This window comes from Lagopus muta, chromosome 5 (assembly GCF_023343835.1).
Source record: "Lagopus muta isolate bLagMut1 chromosome 5, bLagMut1 primary, whole genome shotgun sequence".
Classification (NCBI taxonomy): domain Eukaryota; kingdom Metazoa; phylum Chordata; class Aves; order Galliformes; family Phasianidae; genus Lagopus; species Lagopus muta.
In genome coordinates, this window is record NC_064437.1 from 26288239 (window position 1) to 26311213 (window position 22975).

The 22975-nt window shown below is 40.0% G+C and overlaps 1 protein-coding gene across 5 annotated transcripts in view; it reads right to left on the reverse strand.

The window, feature by feature from the left end:
* The window catches only part of RABGAP1L (RAB GTPase activating protein 1 like), a 201187-nt gene that overhangs the window by 174629 nt on the left and 3583 nt on the right, over positions 1-22975 (reverse strand). For 3 of the 5 annotated variants that reach the window (XM_048944161.1, XM_048944160.1, XM_048944164.1), the window contains exons 2-8: positions 10261-10421; positions 8969-9161; positions 7593-7803; positions 6795-6969; positions 5954-6114; positions 4858-4968; positions 652-718 (exon numbers count right to left, since the gene is read on the reverse strand). In XM_048944161.1, the coding sequence (XP_048800118.1) occupies positions 652-718; positions 4858-4968; positions 5954-6114; positions 6795-6969; positions 7593-7803; positions 8969-9161; positions 10261-10395 (1053 nt within the window). In that variant the 5' untranslated portion in view covers positions 10396-10421. Of the gene's footprint in view, positions 1-651; positions 719-4857; positions 4969-5953; positions 6115-6794; positions 6970-7592; positions 7804-8968; positions 9162-10260; positions 10422-21504; positions 21652-22975 lie in introns of those variants that run through there. The other 2 variants (XM_048944162.1, XM_048944163.1) reach the window with 2 other exon arrangements.

The window sequence follows — 22975 nt, forward strand, 5'->3', positions numbered from 1 at the left end:
CAGCATACAAGTATCTTACCTCTGACAAGAGAACTGAATACCAACAGAATCATCAACATGGATAAAGAAGTGGACAAGGCAAAACTGTCTGCATAATTACAAAATGCCTGGCTGATTTAACTTGAGCACCTTTTGACTTGAAAACAGTTGTATTCTTGTCCACTGCATAAAACTGAATTGATACAATCACAAAGTATCCGATGAACCTGCAGCTCCCTTAGATGCAACTCATTATAAGAAAGGAAGGCTCTTAAAAGATAAGCAACTCTTTCAAGCTCTGAGCAAGAATTTAATTCAGATTAAGCAATTAATGGCAACATTTTCAGCAAAAACCAGCAGCACATCTCTAAGATCCAAGCATAAAGACAATTATTGGCTCTAAATTTTTAGATAACATGTTTAACTATTTTTTGGAGCAACTAACTATCAATTTCACAAAAACAGATGCCAAAGATTTTGACATTGAGATGTTCTGCCCGTTGCGTGAAGCATTTGTTTCTAGTCCTAAGATAGAAGATTCAGGATTTAAGAAACCAAAGTAAACAAACAGTGGCAGTTTTATTTTTGGGAGGTGCTTCTATATGGCTGGGGCTTTTTGTTTGCTTTTAAATTACCTATCTTACTAAAACGACTACTAAAAACATACATTACCATGTCTAGTAAATGCATGTCACTGTTCTTCACATTTCTTCCAGGACTCAGCAGCATCCCAAAGCATCTGTGAAGTTTTATCAAAAAATATATATACACATATATGTTAGCATTTCAAAGACAAAAGCATTTTGTTGAACATAATGGCACAGCACCCACTGCTTCTAATTTAGAGAAAATCTCAGTAATTTTCTGCCAGTGTTATGGCAACACTCAGCCAACATCACAATATAAATCACAGAAGTGACAATAAAATTATTTTCCAGAATGAAGACAACAGAAATTAGTGTCTAACCTACGAATTAATTGCTCTTAAAGACAATTTAAGACACTGAGTTTAAAAGACACAAGATTCCTCAACACAAATGAGACAGATTGGCAACATGAAAATAAATTTTAAACCTGCTTTCATACAATTAAATTAAAGTAACAATTTACATATTTTATCATCCATAACTTCACTAGTGTAAATCAACATCACCCAGCTTCACAGATCCTTAAAAATACCAATTTGCTCTGGTCTTACACTTCAGCCTATTTTTTACATCTGAGCCTCTCTATTACATAGATGCAAGGATTCTTCACAGTCACAACTTATGGCCCTCAAATGTTACATGACGAATCACTGTGACAACCTGTCATTAGCATGAGATTTTAACAACAACAAAAAAACCCCACCAGCATCCCCCCACGCCTCTCGATGTAGAGTATTAATCCAGTATAAACCAGCTTCAATTTTGCCCAGCAGATTCTATACCAGTCTCATTACCTTCATTTCTCAGTACTCACTGCACTCAAAAAATGGATCTAACAGGCCAAAGCAAGTAGGCTCACACCTTGCTTGCCACAAGCAAAGAACAGCTCATCAGGTGTCATTAATGTCCTGCTAACCTCTTCTGTACGTATGCCTGTTCTCTGCTCTCTCCTTTACTTCAAACACTGGTCACTTTTCTGTAGGTTTTAATACCATTTTAATAACTGTTAGCTATTTCAAGATGCATCTTGCTTGCTTACACTTTCTGATCTAATCATGGGATGCTTTATTATTGTCATTTTATTAAGGAATGCAAGATATAAAGACTTAACAAGAGTTCTCTACAATTGCCCCACCATCTAAAGTGTGTATATACAAGAGTAGAAAGCAGCTTCTGCTATAGAGTTTGCAACCTAAACAGAAGGGACAAAGGAAGTTTCATGGCCATCACCACCACTACGTGGGTACTCTGCCACAGAGATCATACATAAGCCACGGTCTTGAATTCCAGTCCAGTCATTTAACTAGCAATCTTTCTTGATAGTTTTAACTGAACTTCATAGTTCAGAAGGGTTTGCTTTGAGAACTTTTCTTTCATTGTGGTCAAGTTCTAAGCATCTACAAGAACACAGGTTAAATAACTTCTCTGGTCAATCTGTTCCAGTGCTCAGCTCCCTTTGTGCTGATAACAACTTAACCCAACAGAGGAATTTCCAGAGAAGTAACACGTGCTCACTGACTCCAATCCTTCCACTCTGCACCCCTAGGGAGGATCAGGCTCCATCTCTTCCCTATCCTTCCCCCAGGCACCTGAAGGCACCATAAACAGCTCACATTCTCACCTTCTCTGAGACCCAACAAAAGATGCTCCATCATCTGGGCAGCTCAGTTACCCAAAGGAAAATTCAGATTTGTCAGCAAGCAGAAATCCTAAGATATTATCTGAACAGCCAGTGGACAGTAATGCAGACAACAGTTTCACAGCTTTCAAGCAAAAACCCTTTCATGGACAGTAGCAAATAAAACAGTAGACAATGATGAAGACTCATCTATAAGACTCATCTCATCTATAGCATAACACAGTGCCACATAACAGTGCAGATGCCAGGACTTGTACTGAGCCACATGAGAAGGCTTCTGTGAGACTAATGAGACCAGGCAGAATGTACCACGGACCAATTGCACCACTTTTTGTTCCTAAGGTAGAAATAGCTCAGAAGGAGCTACAGTTCATTACAACAGAGTGGTCGCTAGCTTCTGGTAAGCCTGCTAAAGAAACCTGCAGGCCTGAGATTCAGAGGCAGGTGAAACATCTGTGCTTTTCTAAGGCACCAGCTCAACAGATCCCAGCCCTCACTGCACTTCCATCAGATGGAAATAAGCTGTGATGTACTTCTCAAAGATTCTGGCCTGTATGCTTCCAAAAGAAAGGGAGTCACTAAAATGTGATTCCTGCAGAAGTAGATACTGATGATGACTGGGAACACCCTGCTACTGGAAGAGTCAAGGCTACTGTTCTAAGTTCAGAAGAGTAAAATGACTTCAAATGAGCTCAAGCAATAGCGAGCAACCAGCCAGTATTCTGCACATCAACCCTACAGGTACAGGCTCTAGACTAAGGCACACTTCCATGACTTGGTACGAGTCCTCCACATGAACAGTAGCGTTCTACCACTAAACGCCTCTCAACAAGAACAAAGGCAGTCCTATTGCCTCTTAGAACAAAAGGCTGTTTCTTCACTCTCCAAAACAACTCTTTACATCCCTCAATTATTAACCAGAATTTTCTTCTTGAACCCTGTAAGTAACAGAGATGTGATATCCCACACAGCACAGCAGCCATGAGCCTACACAGTGCCGCCCACAGCTCACAGCTGCAATGCAGGACAGAACAGTGTTCTTCACCTGCACTAACAACAGAAAAGCAGGCAAGCTCAGGTCAAATAGGCATCACAGCCAGAAAGCAACACAGGATCCCCTGTGGGAAACCTACTCAGCCCTATCTGAACACCACCTACTGGCATCAGCAGAGGTTTCTCAGGTGGTTTTTTCTGAAACCATCAACACAGATTTTTGGAACACTTTTGACTACAGGCCACTCTTCGTTTTTCCATTATGATTTCCCTTAGAAATACTTCAGAGAATGCATTAAAGAGCTAGAAATTCTCACGTAATGTCAATTGATCATGCTAATTTTTTTTATTTCAATATTGCATTCCGTATGTATATAAAATGACTTGCAAGGTTGTGCGTGTCACACCAATTAAATAACTTACCAGCAAAGCTTGTGGTGATAAAAATAACATCCATATTGAATCATCCTAAATACCACCTAAGTTAAAGCTCTTTTCTAATGAAGATAGTTTTAAGAGGAAAAAAAACAACAACACAAAACCAAGCTCCTTAAGATCCCTCACAAGGAAAATGCTGAATAGAGAATTAATATTATTCAGAAAAGCTTAACAGTTCATCATCCATGAAGTTTCAAATCAACTTTATTTCAATTACAAATTTAATCTACTGAGAAGCAAAAGAACAGTTTTACAGTATTGATAAAGTAATCTGCTGTGTCCTTCTTGTTACAGAAAATTACAGTTTCTTTTTTGATAAAAATAGCCTGAAAGCAAACAGAGATCAATCTTAGGCTATATGAGTTTCTTACATTCTCCCGTTATCTTGAATTCTCCTCAGTAGGAGTGAATTTTCCTATTGTTACTTTTTTGGTAAGATTGCCATCTGGTGGCATTTACTCTTTTTAAAATATGAGCTACTGAGAAAGAATTTCCTAATTTAAGCTAATGCAATGCCTACTACTGTTGTAGCACAAGTCCCCTGTTACTGAACCTAACAACAAAGAGCTACTCTTCATGCTCTTCTTCTGCTTTTTGTGCAAATGTCTTCCTCAAAAGATATTTATTTTGTATGAAAGAATTCTCCTCTCACTTAGTTTCCAGTATATACACCTTTGGTCACCAACCACACCTGAGATCCTCACTACTACTTCAAGATAAGTATTGGAAGAGGAAACAGATCTAAGGTTAACATAGTTCAGACAACCCAACTTGGTTACTTTCACAACACAGCCAGTGGTAATAAGGAAGGGTTATAATAAACATGTGTTTCTGTGCTACTTAACAAGAAAAAACAAAATGAAAAATATAAGAATGCCCAAGTATCCTAGTTCAAAAATTCACATTCAAAAAATGCAATTAAAATGAAAAGTTTGCTTAGTTACACGCTATGCTTCCAAAACATCACATTTCCACCTTAAAAATCACATCAGTTACTTAAAAAGATAATTAAAATTTAACCATGCACCTATAAGTGAATTTTATTATGCAATAATACTGTGTCACTGTTTTTCTTCTTTCAGTTGCATAACCTGCAAAGCCAGGTTGAGAACAAATGTTCTCACGAAAAGGTAGTCTGCACTACTTTTATATGGCTCTTACCTTTCAATGGCCAGTTCTTTGTTCGAGAGCTGCTGAACTGTAATCACCACTTTCTTCTCAATTCCCTGCTTAAGTTTGAAATATAATTTGTCTCTGTCCTTTGGCACAGGGCTACAAGAAATTTTTTAAAAGTTAGTATGAAAAGAGGACATTAACTGTTAAGTACAGCAGAGAACAGTAACACACTTAAGCTGTTTATAACTTGCTTGAGACCTCACCATTTAAACTTGGTTAATAAACCAACACTGAAGAAAAAAGCTGTATCTCGCACCTCGTATCTTAACTATCCAGAGAAATTATCAGGATCAGGTGGCTAAAAATGCATAGGGCATTTTGTTTTTTGAAACAACAGAAACACGTGCACCATATGAACCAAAAAAACAACAGGACATTTTAACAGATCAACTCTTCTCATCATCTCTGTCCATTTTAGAAGTCATGTAATTAACTATTAGGTTAAAAAATATTTTGCTTCCCTGTAACGCTCTGAGAATTTTACAGCTTCTAAACCTTCAATGCATTCAGAATTCATTAAATCAAAGAATCACAGAATGGCCCGGGTTGGAAGGGACCTCAAGGATCATGAAGCTCCAACCCCCTGCCACAGGCAGGGCCACCAACTTCCACATTTAATACCAGCCCAGGCTGCCCAGGGCCCCATCCAACCTGGCCTTCAACACCTCCAGGTGTTCCAGCACCTCACCACTCTCATAGGAAAGAACTTCTCCCCAACATCCAACCTTCAATTAAACCAACTTAAAAGAGCACTACATTGTATTTATTTGGGAAAACTGGTTTGACAGAAGTTTGTACAGACATCCTACCATCTTTTTCATTTGCACAAGCCTATCTTGAGCATTTCTGTCAACAGATACATCTTTAAAAGAAGCCAATTTCAAAAGGGTGCTGATTTTTAAATCCTTAAACGGAAAACATACAGAGAAGAAAACCAAAAGCAAAGCAGTAGCTTCCTCCTTATAGCAGGTCCACTTACGAAAAGAAGCTAAATCAATTTCACTGCAGCACAACAGTTGTGCATTCTGCAAGTATGCTTGATTGAAGAAGATTTTCAACTTTCCCATTCCATTCAGATTACCTGAAATTTCCTTTCCCATCATCTTCTTTGACTTCTAAGGAAACACTGAAAGTGTACACATCACTGTCTGGAGTAGGAAGAACGAAATCCTTAACGTGATCAGATGCTTGCTTGGAAGAACGTTTGAATGCTGTGGAGAAGCTGTATAAAATTCGGCTGACCTGCAGAAAAGCAAAAGAACAAGTGGTATTATAAATACTAAAAGATGAAAAAAAACACCCACCTTTGCTTTTTTTTTCTTTTTTTCTTTTCTTAAACTTTATTTAAAACAGAAAGCTTTTAGATCGTGTGTTTCATAACCACTCAATCTTTTCTCAGTAAGCTAATATGTCACAAGATTGGGAATGCAACTCATTAGAAGACCCTAATACTGCATTTTTCAAGTTGTGCCTTTAATAACATATCTCACAGTTTGCTAAAGTGGAACCTTGTTTTGTCATCTTTTTCATCCCTTACTCTTCCAGCCTAAAAAAATCCTCCTATCTCAAACTTTCAGCAGTTCTTCCCAAAATACCAAGAGCAATCACAGCACTGTAAAGTGATTCTTTCTAACTCCCAAGATCTACACTGCAACACTAACCTGGAACCTACTCAAATGAGGCCTGAAAAACAAAAGGCTTTCTACAATATCCCCATTACAGTGCACTTTGCTATCTTATTGCAATGCTGTAAATTTTAACTTGCATTCATAGTCACACTTGACTATTTGCACATTCTCTAAAATCCACTGAACATGTGTTAATGTGTTTCTCAAATACATACCATTCCCAAATCTGGAATAACTTTCCCAGATATGCCCTGCATCCTTTATATGAGCCATTATACCGTATTTAATACTTACTGCCTCTTTAATTTCACAAGAGAAAACATGAATCTGGAACTCTTCTGTTCCACAACTGCTTTCAGTAAACGCAAAACAGTCACTTTCTGAAGTCCCATTCTGTCCACGCACACAAAACAACACCTTATAGATTGGAAAAGAGGCTATCTCCACATTGCTTGACTGATCTATTATTCTGCCAAGGAAAGGAACAGTGAAGAACAAAAAAAAAAAAGCAAATCAAACAAACATACACAAAATAACTTCCTGCAATTAGATAAATACCTAAACTGAACTTACAACTAAGTATACAAGATGGAGAGTAGGAACAGATAAGTCAGGCTTTCTGGCTGTAAGATGTAAATATTTTTGGTTGCAATGCTGGCCTAATTTTTTTTTTAATGCTCCAAGAGAACATGGTACCTCTTTCCAAAACAGCAGAAATCAGTGAACAAGATGCTTGAGAATATTTGGCCCTAAAGCTGACAAACAGGCACTTGCTGATAACCAGTATAGAGAAACTAGCACTCAGATACTCCTACACCCAAAAATGACTTTCAACCTTACACTTCATTTTCATTGTTTTGAAGAGGCCCAACTCAGCATTTTAAGTACTTCAAGAAGATGCCCACAAAGAAGTGGAACATGACCATCAGTACAGCACTTCCACAGACTTTCCTTTTACAGGGTGAGGTGTCTCACTGTACTGTAAAGAACCTGAGCCAAAAATCCAACCATTCTACCTCCTTGTGAGAGTAACAAACTTCAAATCCACCTTCCACGTGCAGTGCAAGTAACGAAAGAATCATTTCACATTACCTTACAGAGCCTTCTGGAACATTGGGAACATAGAGAGTTACAGATAGAGGGGCCTGACTTGAGGATTTCATGTTTGCCATGGCACGTAGAGCTTCTGGCTCATTGCGAGGGGCAGACACCTTCATGCAACCCAGGTAAGTCAGTTTGTTAAACAACACGCTGTCCTCTTCCAAGGGTTCATGGGGAGAAGATGAACTTCGTGTAGACACTTCTGAAAATGAAGAAACCATTTCTTTAACTGTTTGTTTTTATTTTTACATATCGTTTACTGAACAAGTTCCATAGCAAAATCTCCTGCTGCTTGTAAGAATGGACACAGGGATTGAAGTCCAACAGTGAGAAATCCACTCAGCATTAATTAATAATGTTATGTCTATTCTAACACAGGTTTCCAAGTATTGCTTTAGGTCAATTTACCGTTTGATTCTTTTTAGCTATGCTAAAGTGTTCCTTACCTAGTTCAATTTGCTTACATCCCCAAATTTCTACTCGTTATTTTTGCATAAAGATACTTCTAATTCTCTTCTCTCCCATGAATTTACAATTTGTAAAGAATTATTAAATTCAAATGTGGTTCACATTCTTGAGGTAGATACGCTGACTGCATGAAACATCAGCGAACTGGAGAAAAGCAAAGGGATGCCTGCTCTTCTAATCAGAGGAAGAGAAGCATTCTTTTTTGATTATTCTTCTGCATTTTTTTAAAGGCAATTTGGCATTTAAGAAAAGAAAGGTGAAGTTAAAAAAAATAAAAATCAGAAGTATGAATCAGAGTAATCCAGGTTGGATTAACTCTAGAGATCGTTTCCATCTTAAACTCATTTACAAGCAGAACGGGTTAGACTAGAGCTAGCTGAATCAGGTTGCTCAAGGTCCTGTTGAGCTGAGTTTTAGCTCCAAAAATGGAAATTCCAAGTCTCTCCTAGCATTTTGCCCTGTTTTTTCATATTTCTTTTGACTACAACCATTGCTTGTGAAACACTTAAAAAATGCTGTAGAACTGAATGTATGTCAGTGGACTCAATCTTGAAATTTCTGATATTCCACCAGCAGCATCTCTATCTTACCTACAGTACATTCAGCAGTTACCTGACACTGAATCCCAACTAAACCAGAGCTGGTGACAAAACAAAAATTATTGTGATGAAAACTGAGCAGCAAAGGTGTATCGACCTGGTAATGATCTATTCCTATCTACAATCTTCCCCTAATGAGAAAACTTGAAGAGGCTACAGAATATTCTCTGGAATACTTACAGAATTAAGTTCCAGAAAGCATTACATCTATTTTAACTTCAAGCTTTAAAGAAAAGAACTGCCAGCCATGGGGAGGTATGGGGTGATGGGACATAAGACAAGGGTACTCTTCAGGAATACCTGTAGTAGAAGGGTCTAAAACAAGTTGCAAGGACGGTTGATTTGTTTGACCTGCTGAGCCAAGTCCAGATGCCTGGCTGCATGCATCACTAGAACCTTCGGAGAAAGCAGTGGAGTCGTTCTGGTCTTTTTCAGAATCCCTCAGTATCTCCTCCATTGCCTTCTCCAGCTGATCATCTCCATTTGAAAACACCTGTAAGAAGGAGATTAGTTTTTTTCCCCAAACATATATAGCTATGTGTATGCTTATTTGGCTACTATCTTTCAAACACACAATCTTTACAGACAACCATCCAAAACTTACAGACCTCTGTTAAAATAACAGGATTGTGTTTAGATTCTCCATTCAAAACTGAGAAATAACAGAATTTGTTCCACACTTTCCTTACAGAAAATTGTACTTTCTTAGTCATATCCAAGCCATCTCAGTTGTCTCACCAATTATTCCACACGTAGTTCAAAAGTAAATGTATAAAAATAGCCAGAACATGGTCAGACATTTCTCCTCCCCTCCAAAAAAAAGCGCCTTTCACAGATACCAGCATTTCCAACCAAAAAACCAACACAGCCAGTAATAAAGCTGCTTTATGGATTTTACCATCTAGATATAATAACTAAAGAAGCAGTCAGCGTTTAATTAATTTAATTTCTGAAATCATCAGTTGTAAACTGCCCAACAGTTACGGAAAGATAGAATCATTGTTGTCATTTCAAGGGGAACAAATTCCTATTTTTCCAAGAGGATCACATCTGCTCTAGCAACCAAATTGAGGAAACTTGCCATTAACCAATTAGCTGTTACCCCAATACTGAAACATTCAGGCATTCTGTGCTAGAAAGCTTCCACAGGTCTTAGTCGTGCTTAAGGCAGCACCAAGAAGGAAACAAAAACAAGGTCCACTGTGGTCTATTCCTATGCACCCTAATTGTGTTCTTCAATGAAAAAAACATTCTAAGGCTGTGAGCCCTAAATAAAGAATACCTCCTAAGCATTAATCTGAAACTTACTCTTTTAAAATAATATTTTAGTCCCTATTTAATGTATAAATCCACAGAACACTAACAAAGCTAGCCCCCATAGGAGTTACTACAAGAAAAACTGAACTGCCACATTTGGATAGACTTCCTCAATCTGAGCTCCTGATTTCAATGGCAACAAGCACTGACAAAAATGGGCAGTTAAGATTCTCCTCAAGCACACACAAGTATCTTTAGTTAAACACTTCAAAGAAGAGGCTATTTTTGGCTCAATAAGAATCTTATCATATATTTCAAATAAAACAGTAGTCAACCTTTAGCTGAGGTTTTGCATCTTTCCCAGAGGAGTCCTCAGTTTGCTGGTGAACCACAACAAACTCTTCATTAATTAATGTGGATACGGTTTCAGGAATTCTCCTGGCTTTGCTGAATGATGTTCTGACTTCCATCTCAGGTCAGCAGCTGCCACAGCCACCTACAGAAGGAAAAAAACATTATGAACAGATTAAAAACGTGTAACAGGAAGTTTCTATCAGATAATACAATACCTAAAGTTGTATGAATGCATTATACTACATTTAATGACATTTCTCTGATTCCACTGGTGTAAGAACATTTGAATAGCAAAGTGTATTTTGGGGTATTAAAAAAATCTGTGATTGAACAGCAGAAACTGTTATCTGCATGCATAGATAACTCCCAGAGTTCACCTTGGAGCTTCCACTTCTACTGTTTCTAATCCTCCAGATCCTGCTCCCTCTACCTCCCCCAGTTCCTGCCCTTTTTCCTCCTTTTCTCTCATACAGATGCATTTCTCAACATCAGCATCACCCAGGTTATGTGAAGATGCAAATTACCCTATGACTAATTTTCCAAGCGTGTGCCATACCATGAAAACATGTTTAGCAACGTTTTCTCAGCAAGGTATTTATATCTATATGTGATGAAGCATCAAAGATCATACTAAACCACAATCACATTCTTCTCAGCAGTTTCTCTGAAAAGTCTACAACAGTTAATCACGTTACTCACAAAAAAAAAAAGAATTAGCTGTAAATATTACAGAAACCAAGAACAGGGTTTCTCTTCTCTGGGCAGAAATAAGCCAAGGCACAACCAAACAAGGGCAAAGGATTGGTATCTCTACAAGTTCTTTTAAAAGACTATCAAAAATAAACAAACAACAAAAATCAGTTGAAATCATTCCCAGCACTCCAGAATGAGAAAAACTGTAGGTATCCAACACAAAGAGGATCATCTCTATTAGTGTAGAATATTTTCCATGGACCCTAAAGGAACAGTGGACTAAAATGTTTTTAAAGTGTCTCTGCGCTTTTATAATTCCTCTGTTAAAAGAAGAAAGGCATTTTCAGATACTCTTGGTAAATAGCACATACTTGCAGACACAGTGTACTTCCACATCAGTTTCCAGAGAGCTCTGCTTTGGCTTGGTGCTGCACAGTGTTTTCCTTAAGAGACAAAGCTGTGATGAATAACCTAAAGCAGGGAGGGAACCTTCCCTTACTGCCTTATTTGCAAGGTGGAACATAACGCTTCCCCTGAAGCTGGATATGGAGACCTAAAGCTCAGCTCAGTGCCCACCAAACCCAGTTTCACACTGGGAGGATCTGCTTCCCTAGAGAGGAGCTCAGCCAGACTTGTGCTGTGACTTGTGAGCACAGACAGGTTTTGCTTCACACTGCCTTCACAGCAGTACCAGGGCACAGAACCGTGCCATGCTCGCTTCTCAGTTTTACTTTCAAAACATGCAATCGAGATCACAAATTTAGGTTTCCTGGCAGGGAAGCACATAAACAGCCCTTGAGACGAGCAAGTCCTCCTCCGTTCTGAGCAAGCGCTATTTAAGCCTGCTAGCCACAACACGCAGTTCAGCAACTTTGTACCAAAGAACAAGTTTGGGAACTAAGCCAAGTTCAATACAAAACCATTCTGTGTCACTTCTGAAACCACGGTCAGTAGCCTTTTGCTCTTCTCAAGACTTGATCTATTTACACCCACCTCTCTCCAAACAAATTTTCCCCCTCCCTAACACAACCACAATTTTACCTTTCAAGTTAGTGAAGCATTACACACAGAAATCCCAGAGTATCGTATCACAGAATCATAGGACGGCCTGGGTTGAAAAGGACCACAGTGATCACCTAGTTCCAACCCCCTGCTACGTGCAGGGTCAACAACCACCAACTCAACTTCAAGCACTGTATTACAGCACAGGAAACTTGTCAGGAGAGTGGCATTAGGAAAAAGCCACCAAACAGCTGCCATATTCAGAGAGAGACTACCAGTTTGGACTGGCAGTGCAATGAACCCAAAGCAGCAGCTTGCAGACATGACATCATGTGGGCTCCACCCAACCCTAGGCCATGGATTCTCCACTGAAGTCAGCTTCATCTCAGCGTTTTAAGGCATCTTAACTTTAAAGATGCTTCTGGCAAAAGGGACCAAAAAGAGTTTTAAATATAAAAGACTGAGTATATTATTAAAAAAAAAAAAAAAAAAAAAAAAAAAAAAAAAAAAAACATGAACAAACTGCTTAACAGATATCAGGCTGTAAAAGCATATTTATTTGCAATAAACACTAAGTCTAGCTTGAATACTCATTTCAAAGTAATTCTTCAGCATAATAGTGGAATTTGACACTTATGGAGTTCTTTAAAGAAAATGGAAGAACATAAATACACACTCCCCAAACACAGCATAATGTGCATGAGCATCAGGTTACTCCAGCACTGGAGAAAACAGCAGAGGATGACAGGCAGCCCTCCTGGCCACATCAGCAGAAAGGATGCAGACCCCCACAAAGCTCCTCTTGACTCTAAACTTTCAATCAGAGAGTTCTGTGCACACATGCATTTTATGCATAAAGGGCTCTACTGCATTAATTGTTATAAGACAAATGCCAGCTGCTGTACCACCTTCTGTCTGCAGCCATGGAGGACAGACAGGCACGTCAACTGCCAAAAGCTTTCTGTAGCAATATATAAGAAGAAAAGCACAGTAAATGCACGTTTGTAAGGAGAAAATGATGATAATGCAACTAGAAAAGCATAATGAAGTACAAAATATCCCCATGTAGGTAAAGACAGTTTTAGGGAAGTTCCTCTTCTGGAACAGAGGAAGGAAATATAATTAACATGAGATGACTGCAGGGAATCTCTAATTCCCTTCAGAATTCCTAAAAGCATACCATGCATGTCATTGCACTTACAGATTTACAAGCTATTTAATGTTGTTGAGAGTGCAGCTCAAGCCTGACCATCAACATGGTGAGCAGACACACCTCTGCCATGGCTGAGCAAAACACCACCCTAAACACCTTCATTCCTGCCTTTCATTACAGCCAACTCCAAGCTGCCATCAGCATTACTCACATGGATGCTCTCTGCGCCATTCTAGTCACAACAAAACCAGCCTGGTTTCTGCTTGGTAATCAGACACCAGCAGGCCAGGCAGGGAGTTCCAGGACATCTCCTCACTCATCAGCTCACCTAAGCTACCAGTCTACAAACCCCTCAGGTCTTTTGCCAAGACCACCTCTAAATCATGACTGAGTCACGTTTCAAATTAAACAAGTAGAATAAAGTTGATAGCAGAATATAATAATGTAACTCTGAGTCTCAAGAAGATTACTGAGGCTTTACTGCCTTAAGAAGCTACTTAGAGGGGAAAAATACGCACGTTCTGTTACTCCAGCTAAGCACTTTGGAAGAAAAGCAGTAAAAAGAATAAAAACCTCTCCTGAATGAATCACATACTAAGGCGCTTTGGGGAAGGGGAGAAAAACAGAACACGTGATTTTTTTTTTTTACTTTATTTCTTATTCTTTATGACTAAGAAAAGAGAGAAACATTTTCTGGACTTTCCAGTCACCTCCAGACTGCAGGCAGTTACGTTATTTCGCTTTCAGCATTCGCTTTACCCCGTACTGAGTACTTACTCCTGTTTCACCCATGGCAGAGATGAACCAAAGGTTTGGAACAAGTGACTGCCAACACCAGGTATGCAATGGGAGCACATCAGTCAGAACACACAGATAGCCATACAGCCTCCAGTCATGCTCAGTTTATTCCTGGAGCTGAACCGTCACTCACAACAGTCATTAAAGAGGTTCAGCATTTGCATTTGGTTGCTGCTCAGAGTGCATGTGACAGACAGGGGCAGGAAGGCAGCAGAAGTAACACACCTCAGCTACTTCTGCACCAAGCCCACAAGCTTCGTTTAGCTGCTGGTGCAGTTTTACTTCAAATGAATTAACACGTCTGAGGTGCAAATAAACCTTCTGTTTGACCAACACCGTTCCAAGAACAAAACCACAGAGCAGATGGTAACTCCCCAAGCCATCAGAGCCCAGAATCAGAAGGGGTCTTCCAAGCATATCTTCAGAAAAATGGTGACAAACTGTGTTTTCCAAGTTCTCTTCACAGTAAGAAATGCTGAAGTACATCCTGCTACCACAAGGAAGCAATTTCTGCAAGAGAAGTCCTGAGCAGTCCTGTTCTTCCCCGTACAGAGGATGATTCCTCCTCCACACAGATGAGCAATGGCACACAGAAAGCAAGTTGAGAGCCCTGCAACAATCACATGGGAGGAAGACTTCCTAAATTCTGCTGATCAAAGCCAACCGGTTGGCAAAAGGAGTACAACTCTGAGGGAGAGCAACATCTCAGCACAGCTTTCTGACAAAGAGAGTTTCAAAACAAAAGGTTTTCAAGATATAAAGTAATTAATCAGATTTATCTAGTTTTAAAATAGAAGGGAGGAAATCTCGTAGTGCTACAGCAATGACTAAGGAAAAGCTGTTATTTTCCTCTTTGAGCTTTATCTTACAGTTTTGGCCAACTCACTTCAGCTTTCCGTAGTTCAGCTCCCAAGGTTTTGAGTTGGGATAAAAACGAAGCCACACATACCTGGAATAGAGCTTTCTGGGGGCCAGGAAGTGGAAATTACCGTGTATACATCCCAATAATCAGACAGCCCAGTCTCAGAAGCTACAGCTCTTCCTTCCAGGAAGGCACCGTGGGTTCACTGCAACTCCCTACACTAGCTTACCCCAGTGTACAAGAGGAGGGCCACAGGACGGAGGTGTTTCTCAATTCCCCCTCTCCCTAACTCTTCCATGCATTTCGTACTGTGTGTAAACTGGAAAACCACATCACAAACAAAACCACACAGACCTGAGCAGCGATGCGCATCCAGGGGACCGCTGGGCAGAGAAGCTCAGCCATGACCACTGGCAAAGCTGCTATGATAGGAGAGAGACTCAAAAGGAAGGGCTCGTGGCTTTGGATTGGATTTGCATTGCATTCCCTGAATGGTTTCAGAAACTTCCTCATCAAGCTGGTCCCCACTAGTAAATACCAATACATGAACTAGTCCTCGGAAGCACCGACCTGGTACTTTGCATTTACTTCCAGTTTGTGTTCAACAAATATTTCAAAATTAATGCTCAAGTTCACCATTCAAAAAAATGATATATTTTCTTTAAAAAAAAAAAATCAGTTTTGCATTCAACAGCACCAAGGCTTTGATAAAACTTGATAACATCTATGAAAAAGAAAGAAAAGACAACACAAAAACAAGGTGAATGTTGATGCATCTGTTTTCACTGTGCAAAATGAAACATGCTTTAAAGGAAAGCTTCCAATCTTCTTCCAGGGCAGTGCAGATCAATCAAATTCACACTTTCCATCATCAGCCAGGCCAAATCAGATCCCGTATTAATGATGAACTTTCAAAGCCATATAGTTTCGCTGATAATCTCACAACCAAAACACAACACAGAAGAAAGATTTTCAAGGGACTCTCTGGAAGCCTTCTGAGAGGAAGGTCCCACACGGCTACGCAGTGATTTCTCTTCTGCTAACAGATGTTCAAAGCACAGATGTACACTGAAAAGGGTCGTTTGTTCCCCTTTTTGAGCCGCTCAATACAATGCACACGAGCAAAAAAAGCATTAAGCTGACTTAACTATAAAACACAAGTGCAACGTGACTCACATTTCTGGTTTACATAGAGGTAACGTGCATTTCATTCTAATTTCCTGCTTAGGGCACTGGAAACAGCTCACTAATTCAATCTTTACCTCTGCTTCCTACGCTGAAGATGTCAAAACTGTTTCTGTAAATCCTACTCTGTTTCAATTTCACCAAGATCATCACCACTCTAATCTTGCCCTTCATCTCCCTTTCTCTCATATAAGAGGAGAAAGAAGCTGAACTCTCTGTTCAAACCAAATGCTGCTTTACTATCCGTAAGATGTTTCCTAGTGTCTATCTCTGTGAAAGACAACATAAAACACACCTGGGAAAAACAGAAACTAGCATTCACTTGCTTTACTGATACTAGATTAAAATCCCTCTAGATTTTAATCCTCCCCTAGATTAAAATCACTCTAATATAAAAAGATCTCTGTTGTATTCATATTAAAATATAAGGCCATGTGTATACATTAAAAAATCTAGTTTCAGTGAAAGCAATGGTAAGAACTCAAATAAACAAAACAAAGAAAGAAAGAATGACCACACAACTGAAAAACCACATAGCTTATTTTGGCAGCTTTGTCTCCTCTGTGAAAGTGAGCTTCTACTTAATACACCACAACAAATAATTAGTCTGTTCACAGAGAGCAGGCTGTTTTTAATTCCTGCACTGGGTGCCTAGATACAGAGGATACAGGAGGCCTCGACACAGACTGCTCCTACGTCAATCATAAGCCAAGGAATAACTATTAGAAGGAAAACAGATTCAAAAGAAAACTACATAAACAAGAAAACGTCCATTCAGCCTCAAAGCATTCTGCATCCACAGCTTACAGAATTCTGACCTGATGGCATTTTGCATACTAAGGCAACTATTATAAAGGAGAGAAACAGCTTTCCTGAGCTGGAGTTCTGGATTACACATCAGCCACTTAAACACTGCAGAGATTCCATTTTGAACTGCTCAGGGAAAAAGACTGTTTTCATTCATCTTGACTCCAGGCCCGTCGGCTGGCAGGCGTGCTGGCAGTGCAGGCACGGTGACTCAGGCAAGGAAGCAGCTGACATTTACAGCCCAAGAGAGTAGCAGCACCTCTCCTCTTCTGCAGAGATCATCAACCGCTGCAAACCACAGGCGAGAGCGAAGATGAGAAGCACATTAAAAAACAAAACCACCGATGTGAAGTACAATGTGGAACGGGTGGGGAGAAGGGCATCACAAATGGTAAACAAACTATCAGACCAGATCAAGGAAGGAAAGAAGATCAGGTCAGCCACAGAGGCAGCCCCCAGTAACTTGCCTGTTTGCATTCGCTCAAACTCCACAAACAGAATCACAGAATGACCCAGATTGGAAGGGACCCCAAGGATCACAAATCTCCAACCCCCTGCCACGTGCAGGGCCACCAACCTCCACATTTAAGAGCAGCCCAGGCTACCCAGGGCCCCATCCAACCTGGCCTTCAACACCTCCAGGGATGGGGCATCCACAAACAAATGGAATAGCTGCAGGACACAAGCTACAAAGCAATTAAAATAAGGTTGGGGAGTGAGATTTTAAAAAGAAACAACTCCTCAGGCCTAAGATTTGGCCACAGTTAGTGGCATGAGCCACCAGGTGACAGGCAGCTCACACTCGCATACACACTTCTCACTCACACATACTACATGCTGTTCACAAGTGCAAGCAATGCTAGCTCATCCAGTTTGTATGCAAACAACTTTAGGAAACATGTTTGATTTGCTGCCAATTAAAAGTCCTTTCCCTAACAACCCCCTGTGAAAGTGCACACCTTTTAAGGTGCAAATAAGCCGGCTCCCGCTATCCTAAAGAGGGATATCCTATCAGTCTTTATGGGTATTTTATGGAAGGAAAAGCAAACAAACCCCACCAACAAAAAGCACAGCACAGCCGCACCAAGTTCTGCTATACAGGTTCACTGGGCAGCTTATCAGAATTTCAAACAACTCACTTGAGCACAGCAGCTCCAATTTCTACCTCCAGGATAAAGCAAACAGCACAAACAAGCAACTCAATCAAGCACATGGTCACACTGTTGGCTGTCAGCAATTGAACACCACACCAATCTTCTTGAGCCAGTCCATCCTTTTTGCGTTTGGAAAACAAAAGGTAGCAGCAAAAAGTTCTCTTCAAAGAGCATCCCATTATTCTTGGCTGAAGCAGCATAGGGCAATCATTGCTTTAAAGATTTCATTTTTTATTCCTTTAGTGAAAAATAAGTGTTGGCCTAATTTAGCCTATAGGACTATGGGACAGCCTCTCTACTGAACACACTGCAAGTTTCAAGCAGGTAGTTTCCCTACAAGCTATTATTTCCCATTAAAAACGCATTATGTAATGCAGAAGAGAGCATATGGAAGAGCAGTATGATAAAGGCAGCAGAGATTCTGGGTGCCAACCTCTTTCCCTGCCAAACACACCTCACGGAGCATCACTTAGACAAACCCCACTGAAACAAGAGAAATGATGACTTCTTGCCTGCCTTCAGAGCCAGTAACGTCCCTCTTCCTCAATGTAACCACTGCCATAGCTCACAGTTCTCATCTGAAACCAGCAAAGTGCATTTTGGGAATAGCAAATTTCACAGGTTTAACTTGGATTTCCAGTGCTCCGTCCTTAATCTCAGAAATTAACTTCATACTATCCAACCACAAATAGACAATAACATTTCTACTTCTCAAACATTGTTCAACTGTAATTAAGCACTACACATCTTTCATTCCACCAGCTGTCACAGGCAATCCTGAGCAGTGAATTCTTTACATTCTTCACTTATAGATTTTCCAGAATGAGAGGGCCTATGAGTTCTGGTCAGACAGCCACCCAAGCTTCTAACATGAAAAGATGAGAAGAGAATGGTTATTTTAAAGGCCATGGTGAACTGAAAATGAAACCTCGTGGAAGTTAGGATAACTGCTTCAAATTGAGCAACTGGAATGTAGCACAGCAAATGGCTTTAACTATTGTCTGCCTCAGTCCTGTGTGTGTTAAATCACGATGGTACGACACAGAAACAAGCTTCAGCATGCTATCATTTTCGTATTCTCCCATTCTCAATGCTCACGTGTAATTCTCTGTTCATTCTGTACATTTTCCTGTTTGCTAAAAGCATACCTTGAACTTGACATTATTTCTCTACTACAGCTGTGCTGTTTCTGCAGCTAAGATGACGTAGAAGTATCATTTGAACAGAAAGCAGTTACCTGAATTAAGGAGTGATTGATCCAAAGAAAATATCCATGGCTATTATGTTAACTGCAAGATGACCTAATACCAAAACCACTGCTGAATCTGGTGGGAGGAGTCGTTGCCCATAGCAGGGGGTTGGAACACGATCTCTAAGGCCCCTTCCAACCCAAACCATTCTGTGATTCTATGAAATGCTACCTGAATTTTGATTTGACCAGTGCATTCTAAATTCCTCTGCATGCTGGAAGTAACATCTCACACCCCACGTTCCTGGGGCAAGCTCTTACAAAAATATTCTGAGATGCAGATTTGCTGCTAATTTCAAAGGCTGTGACAGATCTTAGAAAATGAAGGGAAACTCATGAAAGAATACAAAATTGTTCCCTTCACAGAAAAAAAGATCTTCCTGTAAGAACAGGACAATATGTGATCAGATACATCTGGTACTACAGTGCTCTGTCCACTCAGTCACATCAAGGGAAAGAAAGTAGTAATAAGCAGAAAGGGAAGAAAAGCTTTTTCTCATTTTAAGTCTAAAGGATCAATACAATTTGTTCTATCTAGATGAGAACAAGGTTTGATCTCAAGAAGATCACTTCATATTCCAAACCATCCAAATAGCTGGATGTGTTATATTTCTAATTTAAAAAGTTCACCAGCTTGCATAAAATCAAACAAATCCTGAGGAGCCACAGAGGTGTCTCTCCAATTGCTAAGCACCATACAACAAGCATTCTGTTGAGAGACAAGTAAACATGCAGCACCTAGGAGAGGTGGGGACACTGTATAACCTCAGAGCCAGTGCTGTCAGCAGGGAAAGCTGACATCACCCAGGAAAAGGGGACTCACACAAACCCACATCTTGTTGTTTTGATGCTGAAAGTTGAAAACTAAAATGCTTATTTGGGAATAAAGTGTTATTCTTGGAAGTAAAGCAGGAAAGTCAAAATTACAAAGGTGCCACAGAAAAACCTCTCTAATCCATCACAGCAGTCCACTCTGAACATTTCAGTGTAACCGACTCTTACATTTTTTATTCAGCTACCCAACGAATGGAGATATAACTATTCTGACACCCATAAACCTGTTTAGCAGGACGTACAGTAGGATATATTCATAGGCACTGCTCAGTTCTTTCCACGCTCACAGGAGCCATGGGACAAGCAAATGGTTTACAATAGAAGGAATCCTAATCCAAAACACAAAGTGCAGACAGGTGAGCTTCAGCATCCTGCCACACATGGAAGTCAAAGGTGAGTCTCCAACAAGCCCAACAAAGCATCCAAGCACTAAGAGCAGGGAAAAAAAACCCAACCACCAGGTATTCTGAAGTCCCAATGAAGCAGACAGCTTCACTGCACACCTACAGAGTTAAGAACAGATGTTATTTTGGCACCTCGTGTATTCTGAAGGGAACACACAAAATAATGTGGCTACTTTTTTCATACTCTACAGTACGACCCCAGAAAGATTATGAGCACCAGAAACAACACAGAGGCCAGGGATAGAAACCAGGAGGGCGTGCTGGAGGAAGGATGATCTGTGCTTGTCTTGTCACTCTGCCACAGTCACTCTCTTCTCTGCCTACCATCAAAAGCTAGATATTAATCTGCAGTCTGACCCCCCTATAATGTCAACTTCAGTCAGATAAAAGGGAAGCTGTAGGAGTCAAAGGCAAATACAGAAGTCAGGACAACTACGAGGAACTTCCAACTTGATATTAATTTTCTGGGGCTTGACAACATACTCTAATGGACATTTTGACCAATGCTTTCCTGCACCTCTCTCCCCTAACAGTTTTTATATATACGTAGAGCAATAAATAGTTGACAAATAATATTCTCAAAACAATGTATTGTATCAGGCACTGAGTTTTCAACTGCGCCTGTAACCACTTCCATTCCAGTCTCAAAAATCACTGATCAGTTATCTCCAAGAAATACACAAATCTAGCTAACACCTCTGTTTCTTGGAACTTTATACAGTAAGTAACTCGTATTCAAATTATTCTTATTAAAGAATCAACAAATAGAATCAAGTACAACAGGAATAAGAAAAGTTTTTGTGGTAGAGACATCTATGAGCAAACACAGCCTGCAGAAACTGACAGGACTGATATTTCCAAAAGCTTGCTTTCCTTGCACTGCCTGATCTGCTTTCCACTTCAAGTTTTAACCCCAGAGCAACCGCTGCCATGCACAGAAAGCTCTCTTCCAACTTCACTGCTTCTTTCTGCTCAAATGCTCACACACACGCTGAAAATGTTGACACAAGTTACAGATAGCCCAGTAATATCTCAAAGTTACAGGAGGTGAAGAAGTGTCTAAAAAAGCAGCGACCTTACCCACCTTCTGTGCTGGCAGCAACACGCTGAAGGAGACAGGACACCTCCTGCGACTGGCTGACCAACAACCCCAAAGGGGAATGGAGGATTGGAGCATCTCCTCCCAGCTCAACGCTTGGCTAGACACGTGCCTGTGCGAGCACCATCACTGCACAGAGCACAGACAGAAACTGGCAGCTCGGACTGGGACAACTATTACTTATGCTGCACTGCCACCAAGAATTTACTTGCGAGATCTGAGTTCAAAATAAGAGGAAATAATGAAAGTACATGCCAGAGGAAGAAGATAAAGCAAAGGCTCTGCAGAAAGGAAAGAATCAAAACCAGCCAGCACTCTGCCACGGGCAATCCAGATGATTCAGCCCAAGGTCCGAAAGGTTCCCCGAGAAACAGGCTGCTGTGGAATGCATGTCAGCATGCGGTGCTCACACTGAACTCAAAGACACCTGGATGTTATTGAAGGACGAAGAAAAATCTCCAAATTATTTCTGCAAGCTTATTTTAACTATTTTGCCTGTTCTTACAGTTCTGCACCTATTCCTAAATTAATGTTCTGGACTTTGTATTGCACACAGAAACAGGCACACAAGGACAGTGCATCAGTTCTTTACAGTGTTAGCTGTGAAACGTTTGTTGGAAATACAAACATGTATGCACAACATAAACACAATATACAAATGAACCCATCTACGAATCACCAATCACTTCTTTACTAATTATTTCCATAAAAATACAATGTTTTACATTGTTCTAACTTGTACTTTTCTTGTCCATCTTAATTTATTACACTGAAATAGTCAACGGGAGTCCAGACCTCTGTGAAGTGCAGCAATCAAGTAAAAGTAGCTGATTTTAATTACATTCAATTGCTTTCCTCCAAGAAAGTACAGACTGCTGTAGGACTTATAATCAAAATACTAAAAAAAGACATGCTCCTGTTAACCCACTGCAAGCCCACAATGCTCAATGAGTGATTCTACTGAAGTGTAATTCATGTATTTCAACATAACAACTTGCAAACAAAATACTGCTGTGGGCTGTTTTTTTGGTGTATTTTCTTAAATTACTATGATTTCTTGTTAAGACAGAAACCATGTTAAAATAAAAGGTGGCATCTCTCTAAATAGCAGTGAAAGTTATTAAAATTTGTGTCATCTAATTGTTTAGTTAATGCCAGTCCTCAGAGTAAGAAGCCTGAGCTCTCAATCTGTTCTTTACAAAGGCAAATAAGAACATAAGCTTATCAAATGCAACAGACCACTGCATGGAACATTCCTCCTATCAAGGAAAACCTGTCAATGCCTGAAGATATACACAACTACATGATATAAATTGAGACATTAACTATACTATAATTTAAAAGCACAGCTATTTAGCTGTAAGGCACCTGGGGAGGACAAGGTTTACAGACCGCTTAGCACCAACAAGCAGCATAACCTCATGGCTCCAGACTCTCAGAGCCCTGAGTCCAGCAG